Source organism: Monodelphis domestica, chromosome 6 (assembly GCF_027887165.1).
Source record: "Monodelphis domestica isolate mMonDom1 chromosome 6, mMonDom1.pri, whole genome shotgun sequence".
Lineage (NCBI taxonomy): Eukaryota > Metazoa > Chordata > Mammalia > Didelphimorphia > Didelphidae > Monodelphis > Monodelphis domestica.
Window position 1 is genome coordinate 278,855,364 of NC_077232.1, and position 22,553 is coordinate 278,877,916.

The 22,553-nt window shown below is 36.9% G+C and overlaps 1 protein-coding gene across 1 annotated transcript in view; it reads right to left on the bottom strand.

Annotated features, from left to right (window-relative positions):
- FAM47E (family with sequence similarity 47 member E) overlaps positions 1-22,553 on the bottom strand; it is a 108,424-nt gene that overhangs the window by 14,954 nt on the left and 70,917 nt on the right. The window contains exon 7 of the mRNA XM_007495747.3: positions 4,486-4,563. Within this exon, the coding sequence (XP_007495809.1) occupies positions 4,486-4,563 (78 nt within the window). The remainder of the gene's footprint in view (positions 1-4,485; positions 4,564-22,553) is intronic.

Consider the following 22,553-nt stretch of genomic DNA (forward strand, 5'->3'; position numbering starts at 1 on the left):
TTTGTTTTTCTTTCCTTTTAAATGGAAGGAGAGAGGCCAAAGGGAAAGAAGGTAGGTTTTGACTCATTTTTAAAAACTTAATTTAAAAAATGTTACCCTCATGGTGTGACATGAGAATGGCCTTAGTCAGTTAATAATCACCTCTTCCCTGTATGCCAGCCACTGTGCTAAGCAAAAGGGATACAAAGGAGACTGCTTAGACAACTATTTCTATATTAATATCTTGGGCAATTCATGTCCATACTTTCTGCCTTCCTCTTCTTTTTTAGAGAGAATAGGAAAATGCAAAGGAAAAGAAAAAAAAAGATTTGGCATATTTCCAAATAAATGCAAAAAAGATCTCAATAGACACTTCAATTTACAAATATGCATTAACATATATACTCTGTGTAAGATGCAGTCATTGAAATATAAATGATTTATTCTCAAGGGAAAACATGTTCCAGATGACCACCAGAAAGCAATTCTGAGAGTTCACCTCATTTCCCCCCAGCTGCCAAAGTAGCAAAGATCCTAAAAAACTTAGAAATTCCATACTGCCCCAGTTGCCACAATTGTGCACCGTTTGTGGAGTTAGGAATTGGTCTGGAAGTTTTTGGAAAGCAATTTCAATTTCTAGGTGTACCTTGTTTTGAGCTTTGCTTTACTGCATTTCACAGATATTGCTTTTTTTTTTTTTAAACATATCAAAGATTGTGGCAACCATGCCTCTAGAAAGTCTACTGGTGCTATTTTTTTTTTTCAAAAGCATATGCCCATGTAGTGTCTCTGTACGTGTTGGTAGTTTTTATAATATCAAACTTTTTCATTATTGTTACATCTGTTAGAGTGATTTGTGATGATTGATCTTTGATGTTTCTAATTATAATTGTTTTGAGGCTCCATGAACTGCTCTTATATATAACATTGAACTCAACAAATGTGTGTGTTCTGACTGCTCTACCACCTGATTGTTCCCCATCTCCCTTTCCTCAAACCTCCCTATTCTCTGAGACCCAATGATACTGAAATTAGGCCAGTTCATAATCCTACCATGGCCCCCAAGTGTTCAGATGAAAGGAAGAGTCAGTGGACGAGGCAAATTTAATTGTTGTCTCTATTTTAAGAAATTGCCACAGACATCCAAAACTTCAGCAGTTGCCACCCTGATCTGACACTGAGGCAAGTGTCTCCACAAGTTAAAAAGTTATGATTTTCTGAAGGCTCAGATGATAGCAATTTTGGCAATCTAGTATTTTTAAATTAAAGTATGTACATTTTGTAGACATAATACTAAGACATAATGCATGCTTAATAGACTACAATATAGTATTAATATAACTTTTTAAAAAATCCTTATCTTGTCTTAGAATTGATACTAAGTATCAGTTCCAAGGCTGAAGACTAGTAAAGACTTGGCAACTGGAGTTAAATGACTTTCCCAGGGTCATAGCTAGGAAGTATCTGAGGCCATATTTGAACCCAGTATCTCCTGTCTCTAAGCCTGATCTCTATCCACTTAGCCAACCATCTGCCCTGTAACATAACTTTTCTAAGCACTAGGAAACCATAAAATTCATGTGACTTGCTTTATTGCAGTTATAGTGGTGCTCTGGAACCGAACCTGCAATATCTCTGAAGTATGCCTGTAATTAGAAATGGCAAGGAGGTGAGAGTGAGGAGTTGAGGATGACACAGCGGGTGTCATGATCAGATTTGCACTTAAGGAAGATCACTCCATTGGCTGAATGGAGGATGGGTTGGAGTGTAGAAAGACCTGAAACAGGCTGACCCATCAGCAGCTTTTGCAGGAATCCAAGTATAAAATGATGAGGGTCTTCATCAACAGGTTAGATATGGGGGGGGGGAGGGTGCTGAGAAATCCAAAATGACTCCTAGTTTGTGAGCCTGAAGAATTAGAAGAATGCTTTCTACAGTAATAAGGAAGGTAGGAGTTGGGGAGAGTTTAGAAGAAAAGGTAATAGGGGGCAGCTGGGTAGCTCAGTGGATTGAGAACCAGTCCTAGAGACGGGAGGTCCTAGGTTCAAATCTGGCCTCAGACACTTCCCAGCTGTGTGACCCTGGGCAAGTCACTTGACCCCCATTGCCTACTCTTACCACTCTTCTGCCTTGGAGCCAATACACACAGTATTGACTCCAAGACGGAAGGTAAGGGTTTAAAAAAAAAAGAAGAAGAAAAGGTAATAAGTTCCATTTTGGACATATTGAGTTTAATATGTCAAGTGGAATCCAGTTTGAGATGTTTAAAGGCACATGGAGTTGTGAGATTGGCAATCAGCAGAGAGATGGGGTAGAAGGTAGTTTTGAGAGGTTTTGAGAGTCATCAGAACAGAGATGGTAATTAAATATATGGGAACTGATGAGATTACCAAGTGAAGTAAGAAAGTGGTGGGTTTTGTTTCTCAGGAAATGACTATAATGTATATAAAAACAAAATTAAAAAATAGAGAAACATATCCTGCCATTTTGCATTCTCTCTAGTAAAGAGAATACAGCAAATTGTTTTTTTTTTCAATTCCCTTCTCTTAAAGACATATTTAAGTTTTGTAATGATCTTCAAATTAAATAACTTCTTCCAAAGTGTTTATTTAGGTGATGGTGTACTTAAAAAATCCTAGAGAATAAACCAAAATAATTAGTCAAAACAATTACCAACTTTAACAAAGTCATAGAACATTAAATAATCCCTCCTCAAATGATTAGAATTTCTATAAGACATAGCAGGAAGAGAGAGAAATTTCATTTAAAATAAATGCACACAATATAAAAATACTTGAGAATCTTCCTGGCAGACACATGCAGTAACTACATGAACACAGTCACAAAACACTTTTTACACAAATAAAGACAGCTCTAAACAGCTGGAGAAATAGTAATTGCTCATTGGTAGCCCAAGCCAAAATAATAAGAATGACAATTCTACTTAAGTAAATGTACTTTTTCAGTGCCATACCAATCAAACTACCAAAGTACTTTAAAATGATAACAAAATTCATCTGGATGAACAAACGGCCCCAAACATCAAAGAATCAAAATTTTAAAATGCAAAAGAAGGTGGCCCACCAATATCATGTCTTAAACTATACTACAAAATGGCAATGAGCAAAATAATATTGTACTGGCTAAGAAATAAAGATCAATGGAATACATTAGGTACATAATATATAGAAGTAAATGACCAAGTAATGTAGTGTTGGATAAACCCAAAGATCTAAATATTGGGGCAAGAAATCACTAATAAAAGCTGCTGGGAAAACTGGAAATCAGTCTGGCAGAAACTAGGCAAGGTCAACATTTTGCACCATATAACAAGATAAGCTCAAAATAAGTACACAATTTATATATAAAAAATGATATCATAAATAAATTACAGGATCAGAGAATATTATCATCTAGGAATAAGGGAAACTTTCCTGATCAAAAAGAGATAGAGGGGGAAATCACAGGAGGTAAAAAGGATAATTTTAATTGCATGAAATGAAAAAGTTTTTGCCCAAATAAAACCCATGCTGCCAAAATTGGAAGGAAAGCAGGAAACTGGGGGAAGAATTTTTGCAGCAAGTTCTTCTGATAAAGGCCTCATTTCTCAAATAGATAAGGAATTGAGCCAAATTTATAAAAAATAAGAACCATTCCCCAACTGACAAGTGGTCAAAGAATACAAGTAGGTAGTTTTTAGAAGGAGAAATCAAACTTATAAATAGCCAAGTGAAAAAATGCTCTAATTGACTAGTAGAGAAATGTAAATTAAAACATCCTTGAGGTACTACAAAAGGAGAATGAAAAATGCTGAAAGAGCTGTGGAAAAATAGGTATACTAATGTACTGTTTGTGGAGTTGTAAATTTGCCCAACCAGTCTGGAGAACAAGATGGCCAAAAGGCTATGATTATACAATACAAAATAAGTATAGTGTAGGTTAAAGCATATTTTTTCACTTCATTTTTCTTGCTTTTTTTGCAATATTACTCATGTGGAAATATGATTTGCATGACTTCATATATATATATAATGGGTATCATATTTATTGCCTTCTCAAAGGGTATGGGAGAGGGTGGAGGAAGGGAGATAATTTGGAACTGAAAGTAAAAATTAAGTTAAATTTTAAGTGTTCATTTACTCATGGAACCTTGGTTTGTAGAGAACCAAAAGATTCAGGAAGACTTCCCAGGGATAATAGAGACTTTGGACTGGAATGTGTGTGGGTTTCACATTTTTCAAGAATTCCCAGATTTCTGGTTCTATTGAAAGATGATCCAATACAAAATCTTATGACAGAATTTTGCATTTTTGGTAATATATGCTATAGTCCAGATTATACTGCTTAGACTGACTTTGAACCTGGAGAAAAAAAACAACAAACAAGGAAAAGAACTCATGGTGTTTTATGTGTCTATCCAGCTCTACTTTTAAACTGTCACACTCCATCTAATTTAGCATGCAACAACAGGCTTTGTACTGATACCCAAATCCCTATTTTACTCACAGTAGGCATCCTATAGCCTTTTCTTTCAATGAATTCTTTGAAAGCAACTGTTCCATGAAGCTCCATGAGTGTTGCATCCTAAAAAGAAACCAAAAATAGTTTAAGAGGCCAGTCATCATGATTTTATTTTTATAATACCTCTGAATGAGAGCACTGCTTTCAAACCGCATGACAAATGAATGAAAGACTAGAAAGAAAGCACTATTTCTTTACATAGAAAAATTGCAAATAATAGCAAACAGATGAAGATGAAGTTTTTTCAAGTCATGAAGCTAGTCAAAACAACAAATTCAAAGAAGAAACAATTCTAAACTAACTTAACAAGTTTTATGTAGGAAAAAAATCCAGAAATTATCAGGTCAATTCTAGCAGTCTCACAATAATGTAACATTTTAACTCAGTGACATAGGGCAGCTTGCTATATCAAAATATTGAAAATAAGTTTCACTATTAAAGATATATATATTTCATATTGAGATATCCAGACTTTTACATTTTATTGAATATAAACATTTGGGTTTTTTTGAAATTGTTTCACTACTTCTAAAACCATTATTAAGTCACAAAATTAAACATTACCTTATTAAAAAAAAAGAAAGCAAAGGAGGATTGTACTTGACATGATGAATCTTTATTTAATGTGTTAATTCAGTGTGGTGGAGTGGATATGGTCCTAGATTGGAGATCAAGAATACTTATGTAGAAATTCTACTTTAGACACTTTTCAGTTGAGTAATCCTAAGTAAATTTACGTAAAACTCTCTGTGCTTAAAATTTGTTATTTATAAAATGAAGGACTTGACATTTAAGATCCCTTTCAGTTTTAAATCTGTATATGTATTAAAATTGACAAAGTATTTCTGTCTATCTGTGTCCCTTTCGGTTCTTTTCAATATATTTTAATTTTTAATGTTTTGTTTGTATCTTTCTCTCCTTGTCTCTTGTCTTTCTCTCTTCTCCCTCCCCACCTCTCTCTTTCTCATTGCTCTTCTACTTCCTCTCACAATTCACACCTCCCCAAAAGCTCAACCTTATAGTAAATAAATTACTACATGATGACGTATTAGGTGTGTGGTGTGTGAGGTGTAGATGCTAGTTTCAGGGTGCCTATGTAACTTATGTATGTCCACATGGGTCTATCTAGATGTGACTCACAGGGAGGCAAGAATAGATATGGTTAGTATCTCTTCCTTCCATTTTTTTCCTAAAGAAAACTTTGATCACACCCTGTCTATTCAAACATTTTAAGTAAGCTTAACAATAAATCACAAAGATCATACACTATGATGATATGAGGTGGGATTTATACTAGGAATGCAGAGTTAATTCAGTATTCGGAAACCAACATCATAATTGACTATAACTAAAACAATAACCACATCAATCATATAATTATCTCAACAATTCAGAAAAATCTTTTGACAAAATGCAACACCAATTTCTGTCGCAAACACTAGAAAGCATGGGAATGAATGGAACCTTTTAAAAAATCATAAGTAACATCTATCTGAAGCAAAAGTAAACATTATTATGGAGGTAAACTCAAAACATAAGATTTGGAGTAGAGCAAGGATGTCCATTATCATCATTGTTATCATGAAGATAGGATTAACTTTCCCTTTATCTGCTTTTGAATTAATCAACAAAAGAGAATACACCTATTCTTAACCCTAAAAGGAAGTCCACAAACTACTTAGTACACAAGTTTATGCCTCCAAAGGGAAGACACCCCTACTTAACTTCTAAGTAAGGGAGATCCATAAGTCACTTGCAAAAGTGGATGACAAGGGGGCAGCTGGGTAGCTCAGTGGATTGAGAGCCAGGTTTAGAGATGGGAGGCCCTAGGTTCAAATCTGGCCTCAAACACTTCTCAGCTGTGTGACCCTGGGCAAGTCACTTGACCTCCATTGCCTAGCCTTTACCACTCTTCTGCCTTGGAATCAATTCCAAGGCAGAAGGTAAGGGTTAAAAAAAAAGTGGGTGGTAACTCAGAAGTGACTGACTTCCCCCAGGCGGTGGTAAGCAAATTTAAAGATTGCAATTGGTCTCTGTAAAGTGGAGGAAAGGATAGGAAGTGATGTGGGAAAAGCATTATGAAAACCCTGAACTTCCTGTCCAAAACACACTTCCTCCTTTGAACTTGGCCTTGGAGGATCTCTGGTTTGGGACCTCAGACTGCTTCTGGTAAGACTGCTCTTGGATCTTCCCTTTGGACTATAATGTGGGTGAGTGAAAAGGCTGCCTCCTTTCTTGGCTTCTGGAGAGATTAGTTTTCAGAGAGGCTTCTCTGTCTTGTGGAAGCCTTGTGGTTATTCACCACCAGGACCTCTGGCTAAATGGCCATCTAACTGAGGGCCCTCCCAACCTGAGTTGAGCCAGGCACTGGAGAAACATTAGGGTGATAAGCATGACTGCTACTCTTTCACATTTGTCTACTTTACTCTTTCTATGTTGTAAATAAAGCTGATAAATAAAAGGCCATTCTGACTTGAGTTATAATATTGGCAACCACATTCTCTCATATTTTAGTCAAACCATTAATTTTAACCCTTATATTATTCAGTATTGTACTAGAAATGTTCACTATAGCAGTGAGACAGGAAAAAGAAATGGAGTAAAAATGGGCAAAAGAGTCAAACTATCACTCTTTGAAAATGATACTATGGTATGCTTAGAGAATCCTAGAAAATCAGCTAGAAAACTAGTTGACAATTAATAACTTCAGCAAAATTTCAGGATATAAAATAAATCCACAGAAATCATCAGTATTTCTATGTAATATAATATAAAAATAATACAATATAGCAAATATAATAAAAATGATTAGTTGTTCTAAATCACTACTGATCATAAAAATATAAATTAAAACAACTCTGAAGTACCACTTCACATCAATCAGTTTGGTTAACATGACAGTAAAGAAAAGTGATAAATGTTGGCGGGGATATGGCAAAATTGGGACACTAATACATTGTTGGTAGAGTTGTGAACTGATCTAACCATTCTGAAGAATAATTTGGAACTATGGCCAGAGGATTATAAAACTGTGCATACTATCAATATTACTACTAAGTCTGTATTCCAGAAATTAAAAAAAAAAGGTGAGGGAAAGGACCTTTTTGTACAAAAATATTTATTACAACTCTTTTTATGGCAACAAAAAAATGGAATTTGAGGGGTTGTCCATCATTTGGGGAATAGCTTAACAAGTTGTGGTAGATGATAATGATTACTGAGGGAATACTGTTGTGCTATAAGAAATTGACAAATAGGATAATTTCAGAAAAATCTGTTAAGACTTACATAAATTGATTCAAAATGAGGTGAGTAGAACCAGAACATTGTACACAGTGACAGCAATATTGCTTGATGAATAACTGTGAATGACTTAGTTTTTCTTAGAACTGCAGTGATCCAAGACAATCCCAGACTCATTATGAAAAATGCCATCCATCCCCTAAGAAAGAACTGATGGAGTTTGAATGCAGACTAAAGTTATAGTTTGTTTTCTTTCTCCTTTTTCTTTTTTCACCCCCATTTAAGATCTCTTCCATAGGATGACTAATATGGAAAACTGTTTTGCATGATTATACATGTACAATCTACCATCTCGGGGAGAGAGGGTCACAATAAAGAGGAGAATTTGGAACTCAAAACTTTAAAAAAATGAATTAAAATTGTTTTTATATGTAATAGAGGGAAAAACAAAATATTATTTTTAAAAATACCACTACTAGGTTTGTGTCCCAAAACAATCAGAGAAAAAGGAAAAGCCCCTATTTGTATAAAAATATTTATAGCTCTTCCGGTTAAGATGGCGGTGTAGAAGCAGCGAAAGTTCAGACCTTGGAAACCCTTCCTTACCGATCGCAAACAGAGTGCTCCTAGGCCACCGAAATTCAAGCTGAACAACAGGATAGACCTAGGGAAACCTCCTCCTGGACCTGGATCAAAAGGTACCACACCCCAAAAGCCAGAACCCTAGACCACTCAGATCTAAGGGGTAGACAGAAAGAAGGTCCCAGGACCCATCCCCCCCAACCCAGAGTGCTGAGCCCACGGCAGCAGCGGGAACCTCAGGGCTCTGAGGACCCACCTTGAAAGCAACCTGAGCCAGTCTCCGGGCACCCAACACAGACGGCAGGGAAACATAGAGAGAAGGGGGAAGCCTGTAGCCCCCTGGCTGGGTCCTTCCATCTGAGCCTCAAGGGAGGTCCCAGCTTTAGGGAACCAGCTGAACCCAATCCCATCAGGAGCCCTCAGAGCTACTGAAAGGACAGAAAACTCAGGGCTGGCAAAGGGGTTGCTCCTAAGAGCTTACCTTGAAAGTAACCCGGGCCAGTTTCTGGGCACTCAACACAGACTGTGGAAGAGGAGGTTGCTGCTTTTTTTTTCTTCCTTTTTTGGCTCGGGGATCATTAGGCCCACACCACCTGAACCTAATCCCATCAGGAGCCCTCAGAGTCCAGGCAAGCAACAACCCCTCCCCCCTTAGAGAGCTGGGTCTTCTGAAAAAAACAGAAACCTAGAGGCAAAGTCAAGATGGCAGCCTAGAAGGAACATAGACCTGGCAGCCTGGCGAGAGCTTTAGAGATCCTCCATATCTGCTCCAGCCGTCCAGGAAGTTTAAAACTCAGAGTAAACCCAGCCCAACTAAGCTGAACTCAATCCCATCAAAAGTCTCCAGAACACAGGGAAGCCTAGGCTCCCCATCCATCCTCATTGACTGCTGGACTCTAAGCCAATCAAAAGCCTCCAGAGGACAGGAAAGCTCAAATCCCCAACAACCCTCCCTCAGAGACTACACCAAGAGATCCTCTGTTAAAGCTCCAAGAGGGGAGACTGATAGAAGTCCCCAAAAAACAAAAAAATGAGAGGAACAAGAGCACAGACAAATACGGGGAGGAAAGAAGGGGTGAATTTGAACAAACAACAGAAACAGAAGAAAGAAACTACAATAGACAGCTACTACTCACCAAATGGAACAGAGGGGGAGAGATCAGCAAACGATAAACCAGAAATCCCAGCGAATTGGATACAGGCTGTGGAAGAACTCAAAACACAACTAAGAAAGGCTGAAGACAATTGGGAAAAGAACTTAAAAATTAAGATAAGTCATCTGGAAACAGAGGCACTTGAACTAAAACAAGGAAATAGTGTCCTGAAAGTCAAAATCATCTAGCTGGAAAATGAGGCAAAGGAGATGAAAGATGAGGCAAAGGAGATGAAAGACGAGATAAAGAGGATGAAAGACAATCTTCAAAGAAACTCAGACCAGAAGGAAAAAGACGACCAAAAAGCCAAAGATGAAATCCAATCTTTAAGAACCCGAGTAAAACAACTAGAATCAAGTGACCTCACAAGGCAGCAGGACACTATAAAACAAAACAAAAAGAACGAAAAAATTGAGGAAAATGTGAAGCATCTCATTCACAAAACAGACGATTTAGAAAATCGTTCAAGAAGAGACAATTTAAGAATAATTGGACTACCAGAAGACCACGACAAAAGAAAAAGCCTGGACATAGTACTAGAGGAAATTATCCAGGAAAACTGTCCTGAAATCCTAGAACAAGAGGGGAAAGTGGAGATTTAAAGAATCCACAGATCACCCCCTGTATTTAATCCCCAACTGACAACACCAAGAAATGTTATAGCCAAATTCAAAAACAATCAGATGAAAGAACAGGTATTACAAGCTGCCAAGAAGAAACCATTCAGATACCATGGAAACATGGTGAGGATAACACAGGATCTGTCTGCATCCACACTGAAGGACCGAAAGGCATGGAATATGATATTCCAGAAAGCAAGGGAACTAGGCCTACAGCCAAGAATAAAATACCCATCAAAACTGACTATATTCTTACAGGGGAAAGTATGGTCATTTAACACAACAGAAGAGTTCCAAGCATTCATAAATAAAAGACCAGACCTGAACAGAAAATTCGAAGTCCAACCACAGAACTCAAGAGAATCATCAAAAGGTAATTAAAAGAGGGGAAAAACAACAACAAGAACAAAAAAGGTTTTTTTTTAAGAGACTCAATAAGTTAAAATGATATGTATCCCTATAAGAAAAGAGGTCATTGGCAACTCTTAAAAACTGTTGCTATCACCTAAGCAGCTAGGAGAACTACACTCAGAGGGAACAGTGACAAACTGTATAGGATGAAAGGACAAGACATAAATAGGTATATAGATATATGCATGCATAAATACATATACATGTGTATGTATATATATACATGACTAAAGCTAAAAAAGAAAAGAGGTTATGACTAAAAGAAATGGGAAAAGAAACAAATGGGGGTAAATTTATATGTCACAAAGAAGCTCATGGTGGGAGGGGGGAGAACATTGATACACTGGAAGGGTAAAGAGGTTGGAGATAGGAAATACTCAACTCTTACGTACTTTGAAACTGACCCAAAGAGGGAAGAACAATCCAATCCATTGGGGAAGAGAATAGATTTGCACCCTATAGGGGAGTAGAAGGGTAAAAAACAGACTGGTGGGGAGGGAAGCAGTACAAGGGAGGGAGATGGTGGGAGGGAAATTTTAAAAAGACTACAGAGGAAAATAAAGGAGGGAATAAGAAGGGAGGGGGGTAGAAAGGGAAATACAAGAGGGACTGATTTAAAGTAAATCACTGGACTAAAAGGTAGAGCTGAAGAAGAAAGGTTAGAATTAGGGAAGGATATCAAAATGCCAGGGAGTCCACAAGTGACAGTCATAACATTGAACGTGAATGGGATGAACTCACCCATAAAACGTAGACGAATAGAAGAATGGATTAGAATCCAAAACCCTACCATATGTTGTCTCCAAGAAACACACATGAGGCGGGTAGACACCCACAAGGTCAGAATTAAAGGATGGAGTAAGACCTTCTGGGCCTCAACAGACAGAAAGAAGGCAGGAGTGGCAATCATGATATCTGATAAAGCCAAAGCAAAAATCGATCTGATCAAAAGGGATAGGGAAGGTAATTATATTTTGTTAAAAGGGACTTTAGATAATGAGGAAATGTCACTAATCAACATGTATGCACCAAATAATATAGCACCCAAATTTCTAATGAAGAAACTAGGAGAATTGAAGGAAGAAATAGACAGTAAAACCATATTAGTGGGAGACTTGAACCAACCATTATCAAATTTAGATAAATCAAATCAAAAAAATAAATAAGAAAGAGGTAAAAGAAGTGAATGAAATCTTAGAAAAATTAGAATTAATAGACATATGGAGAAAAATAAATAGGGATAAAAAGGAATACACCTTCTTCTCAGCACCACATGGCACATTCACAAAGATTGACCATACATTAGGTCACAGAAACATGGCACACAAATGCAGAAAAGCAGAAATAATAAATACAGCCTTTTCAGACCACAAGGCAATAAAAATATTGATCGGTAAGGGTACATGGAGAGCCAAATCAAAAATTAATTGGAAATTAAATAATATGATACTCCAAAATTGGATAGTTAGAGAAGAAATCATAGAAACAATTAATAATTTCATTGAAGAAAATGACAACGGCGAGACATCCTTTCAAACCTTATGGGATGCAGCCAAGGCAGTACTTAGAGGAAAATTCATATCCCTGAGGGCATATATTAACAAACTAGGGAGAGCAGAGATCAATCAATTGGAAATGCAAATAAAAAAACTTGAAAGTGACCAAATTAAACCCCCTCAGCAGAAAACCAAACTAGAAATCCTAAAAATTAAGGGAGAAATTACTAAAATCGAAAGTGATAGAACTATTGATTTAATAAATAAGACAAGAAGCTGGTACTTTGAAAAAAACAAACAAAATAGACAAAGTACTGGTCAATCTAATTAAAAAAAGGAAATAAGAAAAGCAAATTAACAGCATCAAAGATGAAAAGGGGGACATCACCTCTGAGGAAGAGGAAATTAAGGCAATCATTAGAAATTACTTTGCCCAATTATATGGCAATAAATATACCAATTTAAGTGATATGGATGAATATATACAAAAATACAAACTGCCTAGACTAACAGAAGAAGAAATAGAATTCTTAAATAATCCCATATCAGAAAATGAAATCCAACAGGCCATCAAAGAACTTCCTAAGAAAAAATCCCCAGAGCCGGATGGATTCACCAGTGAATTCTATCAAACATTCAGAGAACAGTTAATCCCAATACTATACAAACTATTTGACATAATAAGCAAAGAGGGAGTTCTACCAAACTCCTTTTATGACACAAACATGGTACTGATTCCAAAACCAGGCAGGTCAAAAACAGAGAAAGAAAACTATAGACCAATCTCCCTAATGAATATAGATGCAAAAATCTTAAACAAGATACTAGCAAAAAGACTCCAGCAAGTGATCAGAAGGGTCATCCACCATGATCAAGTAGGATTTATACCAGGGATGCAGGGCTGGTTCAATATTAGGAAAACCATCCACATAATTGACCACATCAACAAGCAAACCAACAAGAACCACATGATTATCTCAATGGATGCAGAAAAAGCCTTTGATAAAATACAACACCCATTCCTATTAAAAACACTAGAAAGCATAGGAATTTCTATTCCCTTCTGGGTCATTCCTAAAAATAATAAACAGTATATATCTAAAACCATCAGCTAATATCATTTGCAATGGGGATAAACTAGATGCATTCCCGATAAGATCAGGAGTGAAACAAGGATGCCCATTATCACCTCTTCTATTTGACATTGTACTAGAAACACTAGCAGTAGCAATTAGAGAAGAAAAAGAAATTGAAGGCATCAAAATAGGCAAGGAGGAGACCAAGTTATCACTCTTTGCAGATGACATGATGATCTACTTAAAGAAACCTAGAGATTCAACCAAAAAGCTAATTGAAATAATCAACAACTTTAGCAAAGTTGCAGGATACAAAATAAACCCACATAAGTCATCAGCATTTCTATATAATTCCAACACAGCTCAGCAGCAAAAACTAGAAAGAGAAATCCCATTCAAAATCACCTTAGACAAAATAAAATACCTAGGAATCTACCTCCCGAGACAAACACAGGAACTATATGAACACAACTACAAAACACTCTCCACACAACTAAAACTAGACTTGAGCAATTGGAAAAACATTAACTGCTCATGGATAGGATGAGCCAATATAATAAAAATGACCATTCTACCCAAACTTATTTATCTATTTAGTGCCATACCCATGGAACTCCCAAAAAATTTCTTTACTGATTTGGAAAAAACCATAACAAAGTTCATTTGGAATAACAAAAGATCAAGGATATCCAGGGAAATAATGAAAAAAAACACAAATGAGGGGGGTCTTGCAGTCCCAGACCTCAAACTATATTACAAAGCAGCAGTCATCAAAACAATTTGGTACTGGCTAAGAGACAGAAAGGAGGATCAGTGGAATAGACTGGGGGCAAGTGATCTCAGCCAGACAGTATACGATAAACCCAAAGATCCCAGGTTTTGGGACAAAAATCCACTCTTTCATAAAAACTGCTGGGAAAATTGGAAGACAGTGTGGGAGAGATTAGGAATTGATCAACACCTGACACCCTACACCAAGATAAATTCAAAATGGGTGAAAGACTTAAACATAAAGAAGGACACCATAAGTAAATTGGGTAAACACAGAATAGTATACATGTCAGACCTTTGGGAGGGGAAAGACTTTAAAACCAAGCAAGACATAGAAAGAATCACAAAATGTAAAATAAATAATTTCGACTACATCAAATTAAAAGGCTTTTGTACAAAGAAAAACCAATGTAACTAAAATCAGAAGGAAAACAACAAATTGGGAAAAAATCTTCATAAAAACCTCTGACAAAGGTTTAATTACTCAAATTTATAAAGAGCTAAATCAATTGTACAAAAAATCAAGCCATTCCCCAATTGATAAATGGGCAAGGGACATGGATAGGCAGTTTTCAGAAAAAGAAATCAAAACTATTAATAAGCACATGAAGAAGTGTTCTACATCTCTTATAATCAGAGAGATGCAAATCAAAACAACTCTGAGGTATCACCTCACACCTAGCAGATTGGCTAACATGACAGTTATGGAAAGTAATGAATGCTGGAGGGGATGTGGCAAAGTAGGGACATTAATTCATTGCTGGTAGAGTTGTGAACTGATCCAGCCATTCTGGAGGGCAATTTGGAACTATGCCCAAAGGGCGATAAAAGAATGTCTACCCTTTGATCCAGCCATAGCACTGCTGGGTCTGTACCCCAAAGAGATAATGGACAAAAAGACTTGTACAAAAATATTCATAGCTGCGCTCTTTGTGGTGGCCAAAAATTGGAAAATGAGGGGATGCCCATCAATTGGGGAATGGCTGAACAAATTGTGGTATATGTTGGCAATGGAATATTATTGTGCTCAAAGGAATAATAAAGTGGAGGAATTCCATGGAGACTGGAACGACCTCCAGGAAGTGATGCAGAGCGAGAGGAGAAGAACCAGGAGAACATTGTACACAGAGACAAACACACTGTGGTATAATCGAATGTAATGGACTTCTCCATTAGTGGCAGTGTAATGTCTCTGAACAATCTGCAGGAATCTAGGAGAAAAAACACTATCCATAATCAGAGGACAAACTGGGGGAGTAGAAACACCAAGGAAAAGCAACTGCCTGACTACAGTGGCTGAGGGGACATGACAGAGGAGAGACTCTAAACGAACACTCTAATGCAAATATTAACAACATGGCAATGGGTTCGAATCAAGAACACATGTGATACCCAGTGGAATCACGCGTCGGCTACGGGGGGTGGGAGGGAGGAAAAGAAAATGATCTTTGTCTTTAATGAACAATGCATGGAAATGATCAAATAAAATACTATAAAATTAAAAAATAAATAAAAATAATACAGACCTAGTGAATGGTTTTTGATTCATGTTGTGTTTCCATTTTAAAATTGAGCCACATTGATCTATTTTCAGTTACGTAAGTAATCATTTTTAGTACCTGTAAACTATTAGCTGCTAATAAAATGGAAATCTCTAAAGGAAACAAAATTACAAAAGAGATTTCATTGTCTTCTCACCATATTCATTATTAAACAAATATTAAAAAGTTAAAAAATATTTATAGCAACTCTTTTTGTGGTGGCAAAGAAATAGAAATCAAGGAGATGCCCATCAATTAAGGAATGGCTGAACAAGTTGTGGTACATGATTATTATGGAATGCTATTGGACTATAAGAAATAATGAACAGTATGGTTCAGAAAAATCTTAGAGAATTTATAAGATCTCATGCATAGTGAAGTGAACAGGAGAAGGACAATATTGTTTCTAATAATAGCAATATTATAAATTTATTAAAGCAATATTATAAAAATATTATAAAGATAAATACATTATAAAGATAACTATGAGAGACTTTGCTGTTCTGATCAAGACAATGATCCAAGACAATTCCAAAGGACTCATGATGAAAAATGCTATCCACTTTCAGAGAGAACTAATGGACTTTGAATGAATACTGAAGTATACTTTTAAAAAAATGTATTTTTGTTATTTTATTTTGTTTGTGTTTTCTCTTGGAACATGGATAGTATGGATATTATGTTTTGCATGACCTCATATGTATAATTGAAATAAAAATATTTGCCTTCTCAAGGAGGGGTGGGACAGGAAAGAACTAAAAAGCCTAAAAATTATTGCTAAAAACAGACCTGGGCTGATGGTAGTCTGGTAAAGTACTGTATTAAAAAAAGATAAAAGAAAGGGGAGTTTGTGCCCTGAGGGAAGCTTGGACTTTCAGTATAGAGAGGGGAAAAGAAAGGAGAACCCCCCCCTTCCACAAAGCAGGGTTCAGGGGAGACAGCAGATGTAGACACTGCCACCTATTTTTATGATAACAAAGTAGATCAAGAAAAAGAAAAGAATGATCTAAAGAAAAAGCTCCAAGAGACCTCTGAAAAATTAAGACAGAAAGAATTAGAGGTTGTTAAAAACCTGGCTACAATTAAGACATTTAACAGACAAACCACACAGTATAGATAGACACCCCAAAGTCAACAGAGGGTGCAAAGAGATACCAGGACTTTCTTTTTTGTGTTCTCATCAAGCACACATAGTAAGAAACTGCCCAATAAAACATCACTATTGAAGAGGGTCACAATAAGAGAGATGGGAAAGATCAAAATGCATATTATCATGGAAAAGTATATAATAACAAAAACTATGGGAGACAGGACTCTAATAGCAAGCAGTGTTGCTCTCACTGCAGACTTAGAGAACAGGAGACCCCAGACCTGAAATCCATGGAAGCAGCAATAGCTTCTGGAGCAAAACCCTGTTATTCAGAAGTTGTAGCGAGGAATAATCATTATACTCCATGATGCCAGGCTCTAGCATTATCTAGTAAAAGAGAGACCAATGGGGGAGGCACCCCAGGGAGGCAACATGAGGGCATAAGCATAAAGGGAAAAAAGGGAGATGGCAGAAAGGAAAATGAAAACTTTAAAATTTTATTGGAGGAGAAACAGATAATTGGGCAAGATGCCAAGGGAAGCAACTTAAGTACAAGACAGAAATTTATAATTGAGGTAGAGAATGAAATTGCACAGATAATAGCCGACATGAAACTTGACATTTATGGTTCACAACACATGGACACACAAAACTTCATGGAGAAAAGCAAAGAACAGATTAAATCCTTTTTGGAAAATTTTTTAGCTTGCAGAGTGGATCTAGGCAGTGGGAAATCAAATGGGGCTAGCAAATCTTTCAAACAGCAACTTAAGTATCCAGACCATTCTGACAAGATAGCTAAATGAGACATTGTTACAAGAGACTTTGGAGCTGATACATTTATACATCTAAGAGGGGAAAGAAAGGAAAATGAGGGGAGAACTACCTTAAATCCAAAAGCCAAAGACTTTTAACCATGAAATCTTATAACACTCAAAGATACCAGTCCTGGGGATAGGTTTAGCACAGACTGATATCAAACTACCAATATCTGTCCATCCCCTGAACCAGAGACTGCAAAACAATCTAAGGGGATGGGAATTGAAGAGTCTTTGACAATGAAACATCACCCAAGCAGTTCTCAAACTGAAATAAACACAAACACAAACCTTAGCCCTGAGCAAGCTGTTAGCTCACAGACAGCAGTGGTCCAAAGTGATACAGAGCTAGCTAATAATAGTGTATCAAATGGGGGTGGAATAACTGAAGAGGGGATGGTAGTTTGCACTATAACATCTACAAAACCTGAAATATCCACTATTTATATATGTGCATTACAAATCCTGGGGCAAGAAAGTAAAGATGGTAATAGGAAATCTGTGTATATAAACACCATAATAGCTCCAGAATCATATCTTGGGACAGAAGTGGGAGAATAAAAGTACAAACTTCTCAGTGATACAGGGCAAGGTGGATCTTTATTGAAGTCATTCCCAGAAGATACCACCATAGAGGGAATGGTTTATATGTCAACAGATTCACAAGAGGGAGTCACAAAATAAACAAGAACCTGATCCAAAAGATATGGCAAAGCCTGTGCATTCCAGTAACATAATAGCAGGTCTGCAGGAAGCAATAAACCCACAAGAATGAAATTTGTCATCACAGAACACAGAATTAGAGAATATTACTGGGAAACAGATAGAAAAAGGATTGAGAAATACAGAAATCACTGGAATAGGGTCAGACCAAGACACAAAACCTGGGTTAACAACACCTGACACAGAATTACAACAGATCACTGAATGAAAGCTAATGAAAGACCTGGAGAGTACAGAAATCAGTGACCAAGAGTCAGACTCAGACCCAGATGATACAGTACGAAATGGTACAATAATAGTTGAACAAAAAAGTGATGAACAGGAGCCCTATGAGTACATTAAGCTTTATAGTAAAGTTCACAAAGATTTAGATGAGTGGGATGCAAATTGGCATAGTGAACACTTGGATTCAGAACAAACAATTCTGATTCTGATGAAGCAATTGAAAACATAGGAAACTCAGTAGAAGAAATACTGTATATTGTAGGAGTCAATAGATATGAAGTTATGAAGAATTTTGTAAGAAATATGACTTAGGGGACAGTGATACTGAATTGGAAGTAATAGGATAGAGAACTGGGTAGCAGGACTGGTTTGAGTTCTATAAGTTAGCAAACAACACAAAAGCTTATAAGAACCCAGATAGGACTAGGCATAAGATCTGACACATGATCCACGAAGAAACTTTAATCAAATCAGAAAAACCCCTAAGCCCATAATGACAATTCCTGGCTGAAAAAAAAAACCCAACTGAGACAAGTCCATGAACCCCAGTAAATGTAGATGAAAAACATCCAAGGTGCTTTTGGAGCATCTTACCCAAATAAAATTATTGCATGAAACCAATACAGAATAATGCCCAAAACAGATAGTATAAATTTGTGTTAGTTAGATCAGGGAGGATTAGTGTTGCCTGTGAAACACTGGAGAAGCGGTTCCTTGCAGAACCTAGGAGTTTATTTGGGTGGATTTAGAACCCCTTAGAATTATTAAACCTATATATGAATTTCAATCTCAAGCTTAGACTAAAATATCATTAACCTCTACAATCAATCACATAGGAATAGAATAATCACCTTACAATCACACATTAAGAAAGTTACCTTTATTCATTACATAAAAAAGAATACCACTTGCACACCTGAGGATGGCACAAACATCCTTTATAAAGTTTCACTCACATGCATCAAAATATTCACTCTTACATGTATGCACACATTAATCTTACACATGCACATGATCCTGTAGTTCCAGATACCTGAGATCATCTTTCAAGGTGAAACGTCAGGCAATTAAGTATCCTGTAAAGGAGAAGGCACCCCGGACCTGTGACAAACTCCAAGCAATCCCAAAGGATGGAAGATACACAGACAACTGGAAAGAACTTTGAATCAAAGACATTATGGGGAATGAAATTCAGGAAAATGGGTCACGTAAGATTAATTGCCGATTACATTAACTTCACATATAGGGAAGTACATGCACATTGGAATGAATATGCCTCCACCACAACATATCTAGAACATGAACAAATTTCACACTGACATTAGGGGCTGCGCTGTAAAAAAGGACAACCCATAAATTGTATATCTGTAAATAAATCTCTACTACCAGTGGATATATATGTATATATGTATTTAAATAACATGTGACATGTAAATGTGTACAAATAGCAGACATATATATATGTATATATATATATCATAATAATGATCTAATCCAGTAATATAGATAGAAAGGAGAGTTAAAATACTAACTGTTAATAGACAGGGACAGAGTAGTTTAGGGTGGAAAAGGGAATATTGTAACTAGAGAGGTAACATAGGGACAGAATAAATCAGATTTCATTAGATACAAGTTAATATATGTTAGGAATTGTTACATTGGAATTAGCATTATTTAAGGCATAAATTCAATTTTACTTAAGATTTAAATTTTATATTGATTGCAATAGGAATGACTTTTGTATTAAGAAATTGTTATATTGTCAAAATTTTGTTGGCACATAATCCTAACCCTCTTCCCACAACTCAGTCTTAGCATAAAATAGGAACTTAGATTAGCAAATAGACAGATTAGGGTAAGATTTATTATTTTGGGAGGGGAGAGGTTAGATTCAAACAATAAATAGCATAGATTAGAATAGACATAGGAGATAAGTAACTGGTGTGGGCCAAGGTGGCACAATGCGAACAACAGGAAATGGAGGATTTGTGATAGAGGCTGGCACTAGGAAAAAGTGCCAGGCTAAAGAGTATGGGAAATTAATCACCTCAATGGGGGAGGGGTCCCAGGAGTGGAAGCCAGAGGAGGGAGACTCTGGCTGGAGGAGAGAACAGTGAGGGTCTCTCCATCTTGAGACGCTGAAGAAAGAAGGTAGGAAAAGGCTTTCTCCTGAGGGTTACCCACTTTTCCTGCTGGTGACTGGAAATCTTTCCCCCAACACTTCCCAATGACTTTTCTGAAGAGAAACCTGAGCAGGCTTGACCTCAGCTCCTGTTGCCCAGGGGTGAGTCAACCTGACTTTCTCTCAGGGGGCTCATGCTGCCAAGGCCTGAGTTCCCTCCAAACTTGAGGAGGGAAGGAAGAGGATTTAGATAGAGACAGGGACCCCCTTTTCCCACATTCCTTTTTCCATTCTTCCCTGCCTGTTATTCCTTTTGTATTACCTGATTGAGTTAACATTAAAAGTTATCTGTTCCCTAAGCTGAGTGTGAGTGAATGGATCAAGGGGAGATCTTTTGGTCTCCCAAAAGGGGGGGACAAGAGGGACAAGAGCGAATTGGGGAGAGCAGCTTTAGCTAAGAAGGGAAGGCAGAAGGGGGAAAATCTTTGAACCCCCTTTCCTCTCTCTGAGCCAACCCATTACATCTGCTGTCTCCCCTGAGCCCCACTTTGTGGAAGTGGGGTTCTCCTCTCTTTCCCCCTCTCTATACCAAAAGTCCAAGCTTCCCCTGGGGCACAAACTTCCCTTTCTTTTATCTTTTTTAAATATAGTATACTCTGTTCTGTCAGTTGTGGGCCGGTCTGGAAGGCCTCACTAACTGATAGACTGGTATACCACAATCAGACTGCTGTTGATTTTGTACAGAAAGGTAGATGGATTTATTGAATATTTCAACACAGGGAAAGAAAGGAGGGCCAGGGATAGGATATCCTAAATACTAGTTTCTCTATTTCTTCTCCCTCTAATCTATGGGATCCTCATGGATCTGTCTTCTGTTCTTGCTGCTGCTTATCCTACACTGTCTACCTAAAACCCCAAAATTCTATCTTCTTGACTACTGGCCCCCCAAATATTATTAGTGGACAAGTTTATAGTTCAGTTGGAATAGATAGGTTGACCCTAGTGGGTCCAGCCAAATACGGCTATATCTTCACCTCCAGACAGACAGATCTCTGGGCTCTGGTAGACTTCTTAGTCAAGATGAAATCTATTAGGATACTGGAACTCAGGAACTAGGTTGATGGGAACAGAAGAAATCCAGTGGATAGGATCTCTATCTCAGAGACAGGATGATTGATTGAAGAATCACAGGATCAGAGCAAATAGCTTCCCACTGAAAGTCCAGTAACCCACAGTAGGAAGTGTTCTCTCCCAACTCATGAAGAGACTGGAACACTCCCTGACTGTGAGAACCCTTATATCCATTCCTGATACTCTGTAGAATCTCTCCTGCTTAGTTCTGTGTGTGAGCCAACTTTGGTTTGCAAAGCCATGTAGCTGATGTCTGCAAAAGAGACCTTACCTGTCTTTTCCTTCTTTCAATATGTAATTGGGAAATATTTAATAAAATAAAAATTAATGAAAAAAAAGATCCATAGTCAAACAAAACAAATTCCTGTATTGGATATGTCCAGAAACAAATGCTTCATTCTATTTTTTAATTAAAAATCTAATAAATAAAGTTTTTGAATAAACAAAACAAATACATCTAAAATTAGAGAAGCAAGCAATTGTGGAAAACATTTTGCAGCAAGTTTCTCCAATAAAGGTATCATTTATAACCTATATAGAGAATTGAGCCAAATTTATAAGAATAAAAGTCATTCCTCAATTGGAAATGGTCAAAGGATTTAAATGGGCAGTTTTCAAAGAAGAAATTCAAGCTATAAATAGATATGTGAAAAATGTTCGAAATCACTGACAATGAGAGAAATCTGAGTCAAAATTTTATACCCATCAGATTGAACAAGTTGGGGGGGGAAGAAAAATGACAAAGGTTGGAAGGGCTGTGGGGAAATAAATACTTTAATGCAGTATTGATAGAGCTATGAACTGATCCAATCATTCTGAAAATCAATCTGGAACTATGCCCAAAAGGCTATTAAGCTGTGCTTTTATCCTATGATACAGGAATATCCAATTCTGTTACTAAATCTATACCCCAAAGAGATTTAAAAAAAGAAGAGGACAAGGACCCTTATACATAAAAATATTTATTTCAGCTCTTTTTGTGGTGGCAAAGAATTGGAAGCTGGAGAGGATATCCATCAATTGGAGAATGTAGGAATGTAAGGAATAAAG